The sequence below is a fragment of the Crotalus tigris genome, unplaced genomic scaffold (assembly GCF_016545835.1).
Source record: "Crotalus tigris isolate CLP2741 ecotype Arizona unplaced genomic scaffold, ASM1654583v1 scf7180000019143.106728444:792265, whole genome shotgun sequence".
Classification (NCBI taxonomy): Eukaryota; Metazoa; Chordata; class Lepidosauria; order Squamata; family Viperidae; genus Crotalus; species Crotalus tigris.
In genome coordinates, this window is record NW_024097400.1 from 249,430 (window position 1) to 266,070 (window position 16,641).

General features: G+C 44.0%; 2 protein-coding genes across 3 annotated transcripts in view; both read left to right on the top strand.

Moving 5' to 3' along the window:
* CTSF (cathepsin F) overlaps nucleotides 1-6,782 on the top strand; it is a 29,890-nt gene extending 23,108 nt beyond the window's left edge. The window contains exons 10-14 of the mRNA XM_039359929.1: nucleotides 1,719-1,838; nucleotides 2,505-2,569; nucleotides 3,776-3,866; nucleotides 4,737-4,795; nucleotides 5,295-6,782. Coding sequence (XP_039215863.1) covers nucleotides 1,719-1,838; nucleotides 2,505-2,569; nucleotides 3,776-3,866; nucleotides 4,737-4,795; nucleotides 5,295-5,369 — 410 coding nt within the window. The 3' untranslated portion in view covers nucleotides 5,370-6,782. The remainder of the gene's footprint in view (nucleotides 1-1,718; nucleotides 1,839-2,504; nucleotides 2,570-3,775; nucleotides 3,867-4,736; nucleotides 4,796-5,294) is intronic.
* A 2,568-nt stretch (nucleotides 6,783-9,350) lies between these two features.
* On the top strand, nucleotides 9,351-16,116 carry EIF1AD (eukaryotic translation initiation factor 1A domain containing). 2 transcript variants are annotated; one of them, XM_039359899.1, is made up of 7 exons: nucleotides 9,351-9,422; nucleotides 10,163-10,254; nucleotides 11,013-11,175; nucleotides 11,651-11,759; nucleotides 13,484-13,592; nucleotides 14,396-14,449; nucleotides 15,341-16,116. In XM_039359899.1, the coding sequence occupies exons 3-7, from the start codon at nucleotides 11,089-11,091 to the stop codon at nucleotides 15,486-15,488; spliced, it is 507 nt and encodes a 168-aa protein (XP_039215833.1). In that variant the 5' UTR covers nucleotides 9,351-9,422; nucleotides 10,163-10,254; nucleotides 11,013-11,088; the 3' UTR covers nucleotides 15,489-16,116. The 2 variants fall into 2 exon arrangements, with proteins under 2 accessions (XP_039215833.1, XP_039215834.1); XM_039359900.1 differs by having other exon boundaries at nucleotides 15,344-16,116.
* The last annotated feature ends 525 nt before the right edge of the window (nucleotides 16,117-16,641 follow it).

The following is a 16,641-nucleotide window of genomic DNA, read 5'->3' on the forward strand; positions in this document are numbered from 1 at the left end:
TTCCATATTTTCTATTCTATTCTGTTCCATTCCAAATTTTCTATTCTATTCTATTCTATTCTATTCCTAATTCTAATTCTAATTCTTATTCCATTCCATTCTCACCCATTCTCCTATTCTGTTCTGTTCTATTCTATTCTATATTTTCTATTCTGTTCTGTTCCATTCCATTCCATTCCAAATTTTCTATTCTATTCTATTCCATTCCATTCCATTCCATTCTCACCCATTCTCTATTCTATTCTATTCCTCATTCTTATTCTTATTCCATTCCATTCTCTCCCATATTCTATTCTATTCTGGAGGGAGGTTTTAGGACAGGAAGAGGAGAGGAGGAAGAGGCTAATTAGTCTTTGCTTCAGACTGGACTTTTTAAACAGAAAACAGGCTTTCTGTGCAGAGAGCAACTCGGAGAAATGAATTGCTCTTTTGTGTGGTGTTTTGCTGAGCAAGCAGTCCTGGACGGGTGATGTTGAGGCCATCGGCTTCCGAAGCTTCTGCTATTTGTCGTTGTTTCAAGCAAAAGTCTGCTTTGTGCCTGTGGGGAGCAGCCCCACCTGGTCTGCCCTCTTCAAAGCTGGGTTGTCAGACTTAAGAGGGGCTGAGTAAAGGTAGTCCTCATTTTGCAACCAGAATTTCTGTTGCTAAGTAAGGTGGTTGTTCAGTGAGTTGTGCCTGATTTTACAACCTTTTTGCCTGGTTGTTTAGTGAATCACTGCAGTTGTTAAATGAATCACATGGTCATTAAGCAAATCCATTTTCCTCCATTGAATTTGCTTGTCAGAAGCTGTCTGGGAGGGTCACAAATGGTGATCATGTGACCCTGGGATGCTGTGACCATCGTAAACAGATGCAGGTTTCCAAGTGCCTGAATTTTGATCACGTGGTCCTGGGGATGTTGCAGTGGTTGTAAGCACGAGGACTGGTCATAAATGACCTTTGTCACCCCATTGTAACTTTGAATGGTCTCTAAAGGAACCAGTGTAACTCAAGGGCCACCTGTCATAGCTGAACTAGATTTCAAAAAGGCCTGATTCATTTATGAACAGGACTACAGTATAGGTAGTCCTCAACTTACGACCTCAATTGAGCCCAAAATTCCTGTTGCTAAGTGAGACATTTCTTAAGTGAATTTTGCCCCATTTTATAGTCTTTCTTGCCACATTTGTTGAGTCAATCACTGCAGTTATTAAGTTACTCACACGGTTGCTAGGTGGATCCGGCTTCCCCCGTTGACTTTTCTGGTCAGACGGTTGCAAAAAGGGATCAGGTGACCCCGGGACACTGCAACCGTCATAAGTACATGCCAGTTGCCAAGCATCTCAATTCTGATCACGTGACCCTGGGGATGCTGCAATAGTCGTTAAGTGTGAAAAATGGTCATTTTTTCAGTGCCATTGTAACTTTGAACGGTCACCATATGAACTGTTGTAAGCCGAGGACTGCGTGTATTCTAGTGTATTGCACTATTTTTTCTCCTGAGAGTTAAAAATAAGAATTGCCCGACAACCTTTGGAAGCTGGATCCAAGACCGGAGGCTGTTCCGCTCATTGAGTCTCAGTTTTCCTAACAATAACCGAAGGATTTTTCTTCTGCTTTCAACATGGCTCTAAAGTTTCCTTTGATTTTCCCAACCGGAGTCTCTGTTTCCCTTCTGATTTTCCCAATTTCCTTCTGGAACTTTCCTTGGATGAGGTTTCTGCCTTGCCTTTTTCCAGGTGGCCTGGAGACCGAGGGAGATTACAGATACCGAGGTTTTGAGCAGAACTGCGGCTTCTCCAGGCAGAAAGTGGCTGCTTACATCAACAGCAGCCTGGGCGTCTCCCACGACGAGAGCGGTGCGCATCATTCCGTGACTTTGGCTCAGTTGGTCTCTAGGAAGGAAGTTGCTTGCAAAGCAGTACAGATTAAGAAGAAGGAAGTAAAAGGGATAAGTAAAGAGAACAGAAATCAAAAGACAAACGGAAAAAGGGAGGGAGCGAGGGAGGAAGAGAAAAAAAGGAAAGAAAAGAGAGGAAGGAAAGGAAAATAAAGAAAGAAGAAAGAAAGCGTAAGAGAAAAAGGAAAGGAAACAAAAGATGAAAGGGAAGAGAAGGAAAAGGAAAGGATTGCCTTAATGCAGTGTTTCCCAAACTTGACAATTTTAAGGCATGTGGACTTCAACTCCCAGAATTCCACAGCCAGCATTGCTGGCTGTGGAATTCTGGGAGTTGAAGTCCACATGCCTTAAAATTGTCAAGTTTGGGAAACACTGCCTTAATGTATGACCGCAATAACGTAGAACTGTAATTCCATGCACAATTATAGTCATAACTCGAGACTACCTTATAGGATGATGTAGTAACTCCTGCAGTGCATGTATATCCACACTTGTCAGCAGTTTTCACTTGAATGATGCGTGAGAACTTTTCTTTCGCGGGGCAAAGGGTGGGACCTCAGGCAGCACCCTTTCCTTGGGCCAGGTGCCCCCCCCCCCTTACCTGTGCTCCTCTCTCCTTGGACAGAGATTGCAGCCTGGCTGGCCAAGAACGGTCCCATCTCCATTGCTCTGAACGCCTTTGCTATGCAGGTGAGAGACTCACAAAAGAGGCAGAGGTTCTGGAAAGAGGGCAGAGAAGAGCAACTAAGGTGCTCAGGGGGCTGAAGGCTAAAACATACAAAGAACGGTTGCAGGAACTGGGTATGTCTAGTTTAATGAAAAGAAGGACCAGGGGAGACATGATAGCACTGTTCCAATATTTGAGGGGCTGCCACAGAGAAGAGGGGGGTCCACCTATTCTCCATAGCACCTGAAGGCAGGACAAGAAGCAACGGATGGAAACATCTGTACCACTTTATACGGCCTTGGTGAGGCCACACTTAGAATAACTGCATCCAGTTCTGGTCACCATAATATAAGAAAGATGTTGAGACTCTAGAACAGTGGTTCTCAACCTTTTTAATGCCGCGACCCCCAACCAGTCGTAAGGCGAGGACTACTCAACCGGTCGTAAGTCAAGGACTACTCAACTGGTGCAGCACCGTTTGCAGAATGGGGCTTTGGGCGGGCTCAGCAGGGCAGAGACAGCCTGGACAATTCCTATTGGCTTTTGAAAGCCAATAGAATTAGACTCTATTCAAGAGAGTCTATTCTATTGGCTTTCGAAAGCCAATAGAATAAAAGGGAGTAGCCCAGCTAAGGAAAAGGGGGAAAAAATGGCGGACTGCGTTGTTTGGCGACCCCCGTGAGATGGTCGTTCGACCCCAAATGGGGTCCCAACCCACAGGTTGAGAACCACTGCTCTAGAAGGAGTGCAGAGAAGAGCAACAAAGATGATTAGGGGACCGGACGCTAAAATATATGAAGAACGGTTGCAGGAATTGGGCATGGCAAATCTAGAGAAAAGAGGGACCAGCGGTGACATGATAGCAGTCATGTCATTTGAGGAGTTGCCACAGAGAAAGGGGGGGGGTCAACCTATTCTCCAAAGCACCAGAAGGCAGGAGAAGCAGCAACAGATGGAAACTAATCACAGAGAAGAGCAACCCCAGAACTAAGAAATTTCCTGATAATGAGAACAATTAACCAGTGGAACAGCTTGCCTCCAGAAGTTGTGGGTATTCCATCACTGGAGGTTTTTAAGAAGAGATTGGACAGTCATTTGTCTGAAATGTTAGAGAGTTTCCTGCTTGGGTAGGGGGTTAGACTAGAAAACCTCTGAGGTTCCTTCCACGTCTGTATTCTGGGGTCTTGTTTGCCATAATTACATTTAAGTTTTCTTCTCTCTTTCTCCAGTTCTACCGCAAAGGCATTTCCCACCCTTTCTTCGTGCTCTGTAATCCCTGGATGATCGACCACGCGGTCCTTTTGGTGGGCTATGGCACACGTGAGTGGCTGTTTTGTGTTGAGAAAATCTTGTGGGATGTCTGTGAGTGTGTCTTGATTTCTGGTTCTTTATTCTGGGTTTTTTTCTTTCCTAATCTCCTTTTTTGTAACTCGTATGTGCTTTTGACTCTGTTCCCTGGGATGGCAGAACTGGGCCATCACTTTGGAAATGAACGTTACCCTGCTTCGTAGGGCTGCACAAGCTGGCTTGGAGCTGGCAGACCTGAACGAAAGAGGCAAACACATTTCATTCCAGTGTGTTTCAGGGTGGAAAACCAAAACCAGCCCTTCCTCTCCTTCCCCCAACACTTGGAAGCTCAGAATAGGTTAAAATTTTGATGTTTAAACATGTGAGTTTATTTTTGGAGCATGAATGCTCCTGAACAGAAGCTGATTCCTTTCACACGATCACTTTTGACTCTGCATTCAGTATGGAGGAGACTATTTTCACCCTGAACGTATTTCCGCTATCTGCAAAGCACCGTAGGAAATCCTTCCATCAGAACTAAAAGCCAAAACTCACTTTCGCAGTAGGGATCTCTTTGATTCAGTGTTTCACAATGTTGGCAACTTTAAGAGGGCTGGATTTCCACTCCCAGAATTCCCCAACCAGCCATGCTTCATGGGGACTGTGGGAGTTGAAGTCCACCCCTCTTAAAAGTTGCCAAGGTTAAGAAACAGTGTCCAGTCCAACACGTTGAATTCTGGATGGAATTTCTCCTTCTCACAACTCCATTTGGCCCAGCTGGGGATAATGGGAGTTGTGATCAGCTGTTTCCTGAGAACCTGCTCTGCTTTCTTTTCTGAGTCGTTCCCTGGAAGCGAGCGGCATGCAGGGCCATTTTGTGACCGTTGTGTCTCCTTCCCGCAGGTGGCCAAATTCCCTTCTGGGCGATCAAGAACAGCTGGGGCCAAGACTGGGGAGAGAAGGTATGGCTGGGACTCTGATCAGTGGGGAGGTGGGTGGGAGGAGGGGGGTCCTCCAGTGGGGCTATTACAGGCAGTCCTCAACTTACAACAGTTCATTTAGTGACTGTTTAAAGTTCCAACAGCACTGGAAAAAGTAATTTATGACCGTTTTTCACACTTATGACCGTTGCAGCATCCCCATGGTTATGTGATCAAAATTCAGACGCTTGGCAACTAGTTTGTATTTATGACGGTCGCCGTGTCCCAGGGTCACGTGATCCCCTTTTGTGACCGTCTGGCAAGCAAAGTCAATGGGGAAGCCGGATTCACTTAACGTAACAACTGCAATGCTTCACTTAACAGCTGTGTCATGAAAGGTTGTAAAGTGAGACAAAATTCACTTGACAATTGGTTTGCTTAGCAATGAAAAGTTTGGCTCGGTTGCTGTCATAAGTCGAGGACTACCTGTACGCCACTTCTCCTTCTGAGCTTTGAGTTGCTTGTCTCCTCTCTCCTACAGGGCTACTACTACTTGTACCGAGGGAGCCACGCCTGTGGCATGAACACCATGTGCAGCTCCGCAGTCATAATTTAGCCAGCTTCGTTTTCTCTGTCGCCTCCCTAGTGCTGATGCTGGCATCTGGGCAGCGTCTGCCAAGGAGTCCCACCAGGCCTTTTAGAGACTGGCACCTGCCCCTCCCCCCCATGGAAAGCAACAGCCCAGAGAACTGGAGCTTCATCCCACCGGGACAGGGGTGTCAAACTGCCGGACCACCGGACGGTTGCATCATGCAGAGGCTGCGCCTACCCCAGCTCCGGCAATGCAAAAAAAGTTGCGATATATCGCAACACATCACGTGACACGGCGAGTTTGACACCACGCACTAGGATCACCTTACGGGTCCAGAATCAGCGACTATGTACCTGTTGGTATGTGTGTGTGTGTGTGTGTGTGTGGAATACACATTTGCTCCTCTCCATGAATCAGCCTTTCGCTTCCTCTGTCTCTTCCACCAACTCATTTTTCAATTATTTTTTTCCTTGTGGGCTGCAGACCTGCAAGATCCTAAGTTTGCTTTGTTTTAACTTTGATTAATATATATATTTTTTTTGCGGGTACAAAACCCACCAGGCAATTATGGTTCTGTGTATTGTTTGAGCCCAGGATTGAAAATGTAGCTAGTCCTCAACGACCACAATTGGGAACTGAGTTTTCGTTGCTAAGTTACACAAGTGTTAAGCGAGTCATGTCTGATTTTACTAGCTTTTTGCCCATGGCTGTTAAGCAAAACACTATAGTTGTTAAATGAATCACATGGTCATTAAATGAATCCAGCTTCCCCCCCTTAACTTTGCTGGTTGAAAGGTCGCAGATGGCGATCACGTGACGCTAGGTTGCGGCAACCATGTTGAACATTTGCCAGATGCCAAGGACCCAAAATTTGATCACGTGACCATGGGGATGCTGTGATGTAAGACACTTTTTTCAGTGCTTTGAGTAGTTCACACACAAATCACTGTAAGTCGAGGGCTACCCATAGCTAAACATAGAGTTCCTGCAAGTCGAGATGGGTGGCAAGCAAATCTGTTAAATAAATACATAAAAATATTATATCAGTGCAACCATTTGGAACTCAGAGGGAACCGATCCTTAAAGTTCCAGCCCCGCCAATTATTTTTCATTAAGTTTTCAGATGATAGGCCTGCTTCCATGCAGGAAGGCGACGTAATAAGTTATGGAGGGCAGAGTAAATTTTGTTCTCGGTCAGTTACAGGGGAGAGTCCTGACTTGAGAACTTCTACCAGAAGTATAGCGGTGTCCATAGTGTGCTAGTTGAATGTGTGGTCTGACTTCTTGTAATTTTAACTTAAAACAAATCTGTATTAGAAGGATGTTCTGAGAAATTCCTCTTCCTTGCGAGAGCCCCTTTGAGGGACTTTGTCAGTAGTGAGCATCAGTATTCTTTTCTTGGACTTGAAACCCAATAAAATGCACTTGTAACAAAAATATCTGTTTCTTAAGAATCAATACACCAGCATCTTTTTTTTTCTCCACCCCTTTCTGAGCACTCCTGTTCTTCTCCCTTTGGGGTTAGTCACAATCACAAATGGGGTAGTTTCCTGAGCCTGAAGGTATAGGCGTTTGCAGGGTGCCTGGGGTTGTGCTGGGGTGTTTCCTGAGCTGCCTTGCAGGAGTTGGAGAACGAGAGGTTTGGGAAGCTGCAAAAGGTCCCCAGGTTCATATTTTTAATCCCCTGCTCAGGAAAATAATGTTGGCAGTATTACAATTTATATGCACCTTACGGGATTCTTTAAGGTCATCTAAAATTGGTTGAGCTCAACAAACTTGTGTTTCACTGTTCACGGCAATAGAAATTTGGAGGGAGGTTCAAAAGACTTGGGGGGAGGGATCCTTCCTCTTGGGTGGTGGGCATCACAGTCCCTGCAGCAAATCTTTGCAAAATCCGGCATGTACACAAGCACACCCTTGTTTGAATTGCAAGCTTGAAAACTTAGATGGGGAATATTGTTACAGAAATAAATAGAGCAATGGACGTTTTTTTTCTCTTTTGGGTCTCTGCAGGATGCTCCCAAAAAACAGTTGCAGTTTCTAGCTGTCTCCTAGTGGGATCTCCAAGGGTCATTAAGTCTGGTTTAAGTGAGACTCCAGCATTTGCCCCCAGAGTAACTGACATAGTAGCAACTGGCAAACATGTATGCATTCCACTCACTGAACCACCCCAAAAGGGCTGTGACAGTGGAATCTTGATTTAACTATTGTTACCCTTGCTATAATTTGGTTTGCACGATTCAGATCCACAGGGTTGTCTTTTGGCTTTTAATTTTGATTTCTTTGTTGAACTAAGCAAAATACCACAGATGAAGAAGAAAAAGAACAAACATGCAACCTTTTATGATCTTGAGATACATTTTAAACATCCATAAATTATGGGATTTTTTTAAAACTCAGAATAATGCTCCATATTTTGAAATACCATTAAAGCAAATCCATTTGTTGTTATTAGTTGTTACCTTGGAATCCTAGTGGACGATCACTTGACTATGAGCCAGCAGTGTGCAGCAGCAGCCAAAAAAGCTTAATACAATCCTGGGTTGCATAAATAGAGGCATAGAATCAAGATCACACAAAGTATTAGTACCGCTTTATAAAACCCGAGTGAGACCACACTGGAATACTGCAGCCAATTTTGGTCACTATATCACAAAAAAGATGTTGACAGTTTGGAAAAAATTCAGAGCAACTAAGATGATCCAAGGCCTGGAGACTAAAACATACCAAGAACAGCTGTAGGACTTGGGTTTGGCTAGTCTAAAGAAAAGAAGAAATAGGGGTGACATGATAGCAGTGTTCCAGTATTTGGAGGGCTGCTACAAAGAAGAGGGGGTCAACTATTCTCCCAAGCACCAGATGGCAGGAAAAGAAACAATGGTTGGAAACTGGCCAAAGAGAGAAGCAACCTGGAATTAAGGAGAAACTTCCCGACTGTGAGGAAAATCAGCCAGTGGAACAGCTGGCCTCCAGAAATCGTGGGTGCTCCATCACTGGAGATCTTTAAAAGACTAGACAGTCACTTGTAAGAGATGGTATAGGTTCTCCTGCTTGAGTGGGGGGGCTGGACTAGAAGACCTCCAAGGTCCCTTCCAGCTCTATTCTATGCTATTAGACTATATGATGCGAACATAATGTACATTCAAATCAAGTGACAGGTAATGTTAGTTCTTGTGTTGGGGGCAAGAAACCAGGAACAGGAGTTGAGTTCAAAGCACTAAAAGTTTTATCACATAACCTATGCATAGGAATCTGATCTACTAACACAGTGGTTCTCCACCTGTGGGTCGGGACCCCATTTGGGGTCCAACGACCATTTCACGGGGGTCGCCAAACAACGCAGTCCGCCATTTTCCCCCCCTTTTCCTTAGCTGTGCTACTCCCTTTTATTCTATTGGCTTTTGAAAGCCAAAAGAATAGACTCTCTTGAATAGAGTCTAATTCTATTGGCTTTCAAAAGCCAATAGGAATTGTCCAGGCTGTCTCTGCCCTGCTGAGCCCGCCAAAAGTCCCATTCTGCAAATGGTGCTGCACCAGTTGAGTAGTCCTCGACTTATGACCGGTGGAGTAGTCCTCGACTTACGACCGGTTGGGGGTCGCGGCATTAAAAAGGTTGAGAACCACTGGACTAACAGTTCAAGCCAATTGGTGCTAGATAAGGATCAATGGAATTAGTGGTTTATAGTTTGAGGCAATATTTCTCAACATGCTTTAAGAATATAGACCAATTCCACAGCTGGCTGGCGAATTCTGGCCGTTGGAAGTCCAGCCATCTTAAAATGGCCCAGAAACACACCCTGTCTCCGAGGCTCTGGCCAGCCACCTCAGAAAGGCCCACTCCGTAACTGCAACTCCCCCCCCCCCACAGACACACTCAGACCCCGAGCAACACGTATTAGCAACTGGCTTAGCCTCCCTGGCGCACTCCACCCAAGCCGGAACGACGCGCCCTGCAGCCCTGCGGCCCGGCAGGATCGATTAGGCCGCTGTACCCGGAAGTAGGTCCCTCAGAACCGGAAGCCGGAAGTCACGCTTCTCTTGTTTCGGAGGCGAAGCGAGCTGATAGTCCTTAAGCAGGTATTGTGGGCAGAGTCGGGCCGGGGGGGCTCTGGGCGGGGGTGCATTTCCACGGGGATTGCGGGTGGGGGTCCGCAGGGCTGATGGCCGCCCGTGAGCCGGCTTGGAAGCCGGGGAAGCCCAGGGCAGGCTCGGGATATGGGAAAGGGGTCTTTCGCTGCGCCTGCGGGACTCGCTGCTACTTGATGTGGCCTGTTTGGAGTCAGGATTGTCGGATTATTAGGAGAGTTCGGGTGCCCGTGACCGTGAGGAAGGGGAGTTTGCCTTCTTCACGTGTTCTTATCCTTCTTTATTGTTATTCTTTGTTAACGAATTCTAACAAATTGTTAATAACGTCTAACCCTAACCTAATGGTTAATTTTGTTAATTGCTGATTCGTTATTCTTTATTAATTTGGTAACCCGTGTAATGTGGCTGTACTATTATTACTTATCCTCCTTATTCCCCATTTTATTGGCATTATTATTTTTATTACTATGTTGTTATTGTTTTCCATATACACTCTTTCGTAGCAGACAAATTCCTTGTGTGCCTAATCACACTTGGCCAAATAAAGTATTCATTCTTTGTTGCTTTTATTCAGGTACTCTTAGATTATGCAAAAATGGTACAAAAATGTGGAAAATGGCATTAACAGAGCAATGAATCAATGTAGATACTGAGTTGAGATTTTTTTAAAATAATGGTTAAGGAGAATAACATTTCTTAACAATCAGGCTTTTAAAAATCTCATCTCCCAGCTCTTTCAGAAGTGTGAATGAACCAAAGAGTGAAATCAGCACTGGATCCACACTCTTCCATCTGCAGCAACATCGGCTGGCCCTGGAAACAGGTCTGTCTCTTGAAACTACAAACTGAAGGAATATCTACAGGTAGTCCTTGACATATGACTAAAATGGAGCTCAAAAATTCCATTGCTAAACAGTTGTTAAGTGAGTTTTGCCCCATTTTGTGACCTTTCTTGCCACAGTTGTTAAGTGGCTTCCCCATTGATTTTGCTTGTCACCAGGTGGCAAAAGGAGAATATATGATCCCGGGACGCTGCAGCCGTCATAAATATGAGTCAGTTGCCAAGTGTCTGAATTTTGATCACGTGACCCTGGGGATGCTGCAATGGTCACAATTGTGAAAAATGGTCCCAAGTCACTTTTTTCAGAGCTGTTATCACTTCGAACAGTCACTAAATGAACTGTTATAAGTCGAGGACTACCTGTATTTTATTTTATTAAATTTTTATGTATTGGCTTGAATAAATCTTTTTGCAACTTAACGTGTGATCCTGATTCTTTGTGCCTAACAGATAGAGAGCAGTGCGCCTTATTCTAAGCTCCAGAGAAACAACTGAGAATATTGGGTGGAGCCTGAGGGACAGGTCTAAAATTTACCATCAACTTACATATTATTTTGAAAAAATGGAACACACAGTATTACGTAACGGCCATTGAGTTTGATTTTAGTTTAATTAAAGCACACTGATTTTTTTTCCCTGGCCCTTTCTGCCCAGTTTGGTAGTAAGCTCTCTGCAGGTTAAGTGTCCAAAGCTGTTTGCTTTCTCCGTTTTGAGAGTCAATTTTTAATGGCTTTTTGCAGCATTCAACATTGTGGACGCATCCTGGAAGCAATTCATCTCAGCACAGAAACCGTTTACAGTGGTTAACAGAGCATCATGTCCCAGGCAACCAAGCGCAAACATGTAGTCAAAGAAGTGTTAGAGGAATATGTGGTTCCTTCAGCGAGACAGCAGATTGTCCGGGTAAGACTGATTAACCTAATCTAATTAGCCTGAATCGAGGTTTATGTGGACCTCCAGCGTCTAGAGCAAGGGTTTCAAACTGCCGGCCTGCAGGCCAGACATGTCATGCGGAAACTGCGCCCATCACATTGCCAGCAACGGGGAAAAAGTTCCGATACGTCATGCGACGTCACATGACATCGCAAGTTTGACATGTCTGGTCTAGAGGCTGCGCAAGAGCACACTACACTCTCCCACGGCCTCTAAAAATTGTGTGAGAATTGGGTGTGCTTTCAAGAATAGTTGTGGTCTGGTGTTGTTGAATGTTGGTGTATTGCCCAAACCATTGTGGCATGTCCATCTTGACACACGTGTCATAACTTCACTATCACTGGTCTAGCTGGTAGCTCAGTGTGCCGTGCGAACAGAGACCAATTTCAGATTAAGCCAGAAAACAGGCCGAGTTCTTACCGGCAACTTTGCTCTGCTCTTCCAGGTGCTGGGGACCCCAGGAAACAACCTCCATGAAGTGGAGACCCCTGAGAGGACGCGGTTCCTGGTCAGCATGCCCACCAAGTTCCGTAAGAACATTTGGATCAAGAGAGGTGAGTGGCCAGGGGCCCTTGCACTTGCAAGAGGGAAAATGGCCCTCTTCCACCTATCACAGTTGTCCATCTTTCCCTCCCTCCCTCCAGGAGATTTCTTTTTTTTTTGATGTGTGAAATTTTTTTTAGTGTACTCAAAGAAGGTTAAAATACAGAACGCCAAAATATTTAAAAAAGGGCAAAAGAATAAATAACAAACAAAAAACATTAAAAAAGAAGTGTGTTAAAAAAGTGTCTTAAAGAAAAAACTAATACATATACGCTGCATTAACAGGGATAGAATCAAGATCATGTGAAGTATTAATACCACTCTACAATGCCTTGGTAAGGCCACGCTTGGAATACTGCATCCAGTTTTGGTCACCATGATGTAAAAAAGTTGTTGAGACTCTAGAAAGAGTACAGAGAAGAGCAACAAAGAAGATTAGGGGACTGGAGGCTAAAGCGTATAAGGAAAGGCTGTGGACTTGGGTATGTCTAGTTTAATGAAGAGAAGGACGAGGGGGGACATGATATTAGTGTTCCAATATCTCAGGGGCTGCCACAAAGAAGAGGGAGTCAAGCTATTCTCCAAAGCGCCTGAAGGCAGGACAAGAAGCAACGGATGGAAACTAATCAAGGAGAGAAGCAACCTGGAACTAAGGAGAAACTTCCTGACAGTTAGAACAATTAACTAATGGAACAACTTGCCTCCAGAAGCGGTGAATACTCCAATACTGGAAGTTTTTAAGAAGAGACTGGACAGCCATCTGTCCGAAATGGTGTAGGGTTTCCTGCCTGAGCCAGAGGTTGGACTAGAAGACCTCCAAGGTCCCTTCCAACTCTATTATTATTATTGTTATTATTATTATTGTTATTATTATTATTATTCAGCTGTCAACGCTGTAAACATTGGATGTTCCCACTCTGACAACTGATGAAAAGCGCAGCCATTTTCTCTTTTTGCTTTCAACATGCTTTTCCTTCTATTTAGAAATCAGGTGCAGAAGGGGGGTTGGGATGAATGCTTGAACTCAGCTAGCCATAATCATAAACGCTGCTTTGTGGGAACCCAAGGACAAATTGATAACATTTTGGGGGTCTGGAGAGGGAGCCTGTGTTTCAGGCTAATTGGAGAACGTGATTTATGACTGCTTGTTGGGGTGGGAGTTGCAATTTGTTACTTTGTATTCGGGAAGGGAATTTAGTTTTGGGGTTCAACTACGTAGTGCCGATACTTTGTTTCCTGAATAAAATGTTCTTTAAGGAAGAATTATTGCCTTGAAGTTCTTTTGATGGGTTTCATCTATCGGAACCATGACAACAGCAATGCTAGCTTTCCACCACTTGTGAAACAGGCATAATTATGCATAATTATATTAATAACAAAATAGTTAACAGAAGAAACAATAATAATGAACATACTATATAAAGGTAATAACAATTGTGAACAAAAATAAGAGAAAGACAAGACTGAAATTCCAAAACCCTCTGTGAACTGTTATTATAATCAACTCGGAAAAAATTTATCATGACTTCAATCCCAAATCATCCCAAATATTAATCCTAATTGGTCTCAGATCAAATATGCACATTTGTTTCTTTATACCATCTCTTATCAGTTGCTGATTGAATGAATACAATCAGTCCAATCTCCAAAGCCAATCTATCTTTCCCCCCCAAAAAACAGGTAAAATTGTTCCTCAGGTGTATTAAGTCCGTTTCCCCTCTCCTTCAAATTTCAGGAGATTTCTTACTGGTTGATCCCATCGAAGAAGGCGAGAAAGTGAAAGCAGAAATCACTTTTGTCCTCTACAAGGACCACGTTCGGTACCTTAAGAAGGAAGGATATTGGTGGGTATTTATGCTTTGTAAGATGTCCAGATTTGCCTTATGGAGGAGATGGGCAGCATATCGATTTAATAAAAATAAAGAAATAGAGAGCGAGAGAGCGGTATGTTCTGGACTCTGGAGGGGAAGGAGAGGAAATAGCTTATGTGCCCATTTTCCTTGCAGCATCTTTGATTTAGCAGGAGGAGCTGCTTTCTTTGATCGAATATACTTTCCTGATGGATTTTATTAAGGAACAGAACAGAATAACGGAGTAGAAAGGGACCTTGGAGGTCTTCTAGTCCAGCTCCCTGCTTAAGCAGGAAACCTTAAAAAAGAGTATAAAGCAGTGGTTCTCAACCTTTTTAATGCCGCGACTCCCAACCGGTCGTAAGTCGAGGACTACTCAACCGGTCGTAAATCGAGGACTACTCAACTGGTGCAGCACCGTTTGCAGAATGGGACTTTGGGCGGGTTCAGCAGGGCAGAGACAGCCTGGACTATTCCTATTGGCTTTTGAAAGCCAATAGAATTAGACTCTATTCAAGAGAGTCTGTTCTATTGGCTTTCAAAAGCCAATAGAATAAAAGGGAGTAGCACAGCTAAGGAAAAGGGGGGGAAAAATGGCGGACTGCGTTTGGCGACCCCCGTGAAATGGTCGTTCGACCCCAAATGGGGTCCCGACCCACAGGTTGAGAACCACTGGTATAAAGGGTCTTCACCACAGCTTCTCGGTTTGGGACATGGAAATTCTGAAGGGTGAAATAATTTTTACAAACTATCCTATAGCATTATGTTGACGTTCTTTCTTGTTTTCCCCCTTGCAGGCCTGATGCTTTCTTGGGAGACGTAAAAGGAACTCGAAGCAATACTAAAGAAAGGTAAAGGTGGACAAGATGGGGATGAGAGCTCGTCAGGGGCAGTGGTTAAGATGGTGGTCTAGAAACTAGGAGACAGTGATTTCTAGTCCCACCTTAGGCACAGAAACCAGCTAGGTGACTTTGGGCCATTTGCTGTGAGTTGGTGAGCTCTAATCTTGCCTTAGGCATGAAAACCGACTTGGTGACTTTGGGCCAGTCTCGACCCAACCCACCTTACAGGGCTGTTGTTATGGGGAAAATAGGAGGAAGGAATGTATGTTCACTGCCTTCTGTTGCTTATAAAGTAATAAAGGCAGGATAAAAATCCCAATAAATAAGTAAAATGGGAGACCTGGACACCTATGGGAATGGCTTTTCAAAGGCACTTGCCCAGAAGGGAAGAAATTGCTGAAATTTATTATCAATATTTTATGTTAAGATTTTGAAAAAAAGTCACTTCAGGCTTCAGGAGATGATCTTGGCATTTAAAACAATGGAGCAATAACACGTTTTATTTCAAATGTTGATGCTCAATTGTTTAAAAGCCCTAAACCTCCATTGGTGGATTTCTAATTATTATGATCTTATAATATTAATTGTAATCTAAAGTAGTTTTACCAATCCTGCAATTTCTCTTTGCCCTCCATTGCCTAAGCTGTGGGGAAAATTTGGCAGAAGGTTGTCTGTTTTAACTAGCTTTTGCTCTTAAAATTATTAAACCTTAAAAACAATACATCAGACGGCTAAAATGATTGTTAATATTGTTGGCTTTAAAATCGAACATTTAAACTCTTTTGCCTGAATTATAATTTGATGCAATTTAGCTCAGTTAAAAGTGTGATAGAAATAATTAAAATTGAATGTTTGAAGCTTTCCTCCCCCCCCAAGAACCTTTTTTTAAAATCTTTCTAGTAGAGAGGGCTTAGAAAGCACCCCTCAGTCTTCTGGGGAACAGGATTCTGAAGATGATGACACTGACTTGTTTGTGAACACAAACCGAATAACCTACGACTTTATGGAGAGCGAGGAGAGCAGCGACTCGGAGGAAGAAGAAAAATAACCACCAGCCTTACGGAGCAGAACAAGCCAGCCTGACACCGTGGTCTAACCCAGAAGGAACGTGGCTCGGATCTCAGCCGAAGTGAGCGTGGGCTACTAGATGTGGTCTCTTTAGGGCAGGGGTCTCCAAATGTGGCAAGCTGAAGACTTGTGGACTCCATGGCGGTCCGCGGCTGGCTGGGGAATTCTGGGAATTCTTCCACAAGTCTTCAAGTTGCCACATTTGGAGACCCCTGCTTTAGGGGTTCAGGAGCCCCAACTCAGCTTCCCAAAGGACCACTAGAGTTCTCTGGTGCGACGACATTATCATCATCAGAAGGGCTGTAGTTGAAATCCTCTGGTTCAGTTTTTGCTTTTTCCTTCTCAGGGTTTTGAGAATGGGTTACTCTGCCCCGAAATTTTTTACTCTTGGGGCCAGTTTTGGGCAGTTGTTTTCCTGCTTGGGGTTTGAATGCTTCCATTTGAAGTGCTGGAGGCAGCTGTGTGAACATCTGCAACCTGCTGCAGATTAAGGAGAAAGCTGGTTCTCGTTCAGCGCATTGGCTTCCCTCTGTGGGTCCCTGGCCTCTACTCTTAATTCGCTGTTTCTCTTTCCTTTGTTTGTTTAATAAAAGCGTCCTTCAAATGCAGAGAGTGGTGAATCTGTGACTTTATTCAGCCGTTTTGTGTGAACAAACATGAAATCTCCCGTTTACAAAAGGGGAAATGCCGTCGCTTTGGTTAGTCCTGGGATTAAGCACTTCAGTCCTGCATGAATACGTTTTCTATTTAATAAAAATAAATAAATTGGAAAATGAAAGAACAGGCAGTCCTCAACGTACGACCCCCAATTGGGCCCAAAATTTATGTTGCTAAATGAGAAATTTGCTAAGTGAGTTTTGCCCCATTTTACGACTTTTTTCTTGCCACGTTTGTTAAGTGAATCGTTGCAATTCTTAAATTAAACACGGTTGTTAAGTGAATCTGGCTTCCCCACTGAATTTGCTTATCAGAAGGTCGCAAAAGTCGCAAAATGACCCCGGGGATGCTGCAACCGTCATAAATGTGAGTCGGTTGCCAAGGGGCTGAATTTGATGACGTGACCCTGGGGACGCGGCAACGGTCTTGTGAAAACTTTTTTCAGTTCCATTGTGACTTTTGATCACTAAATGAAC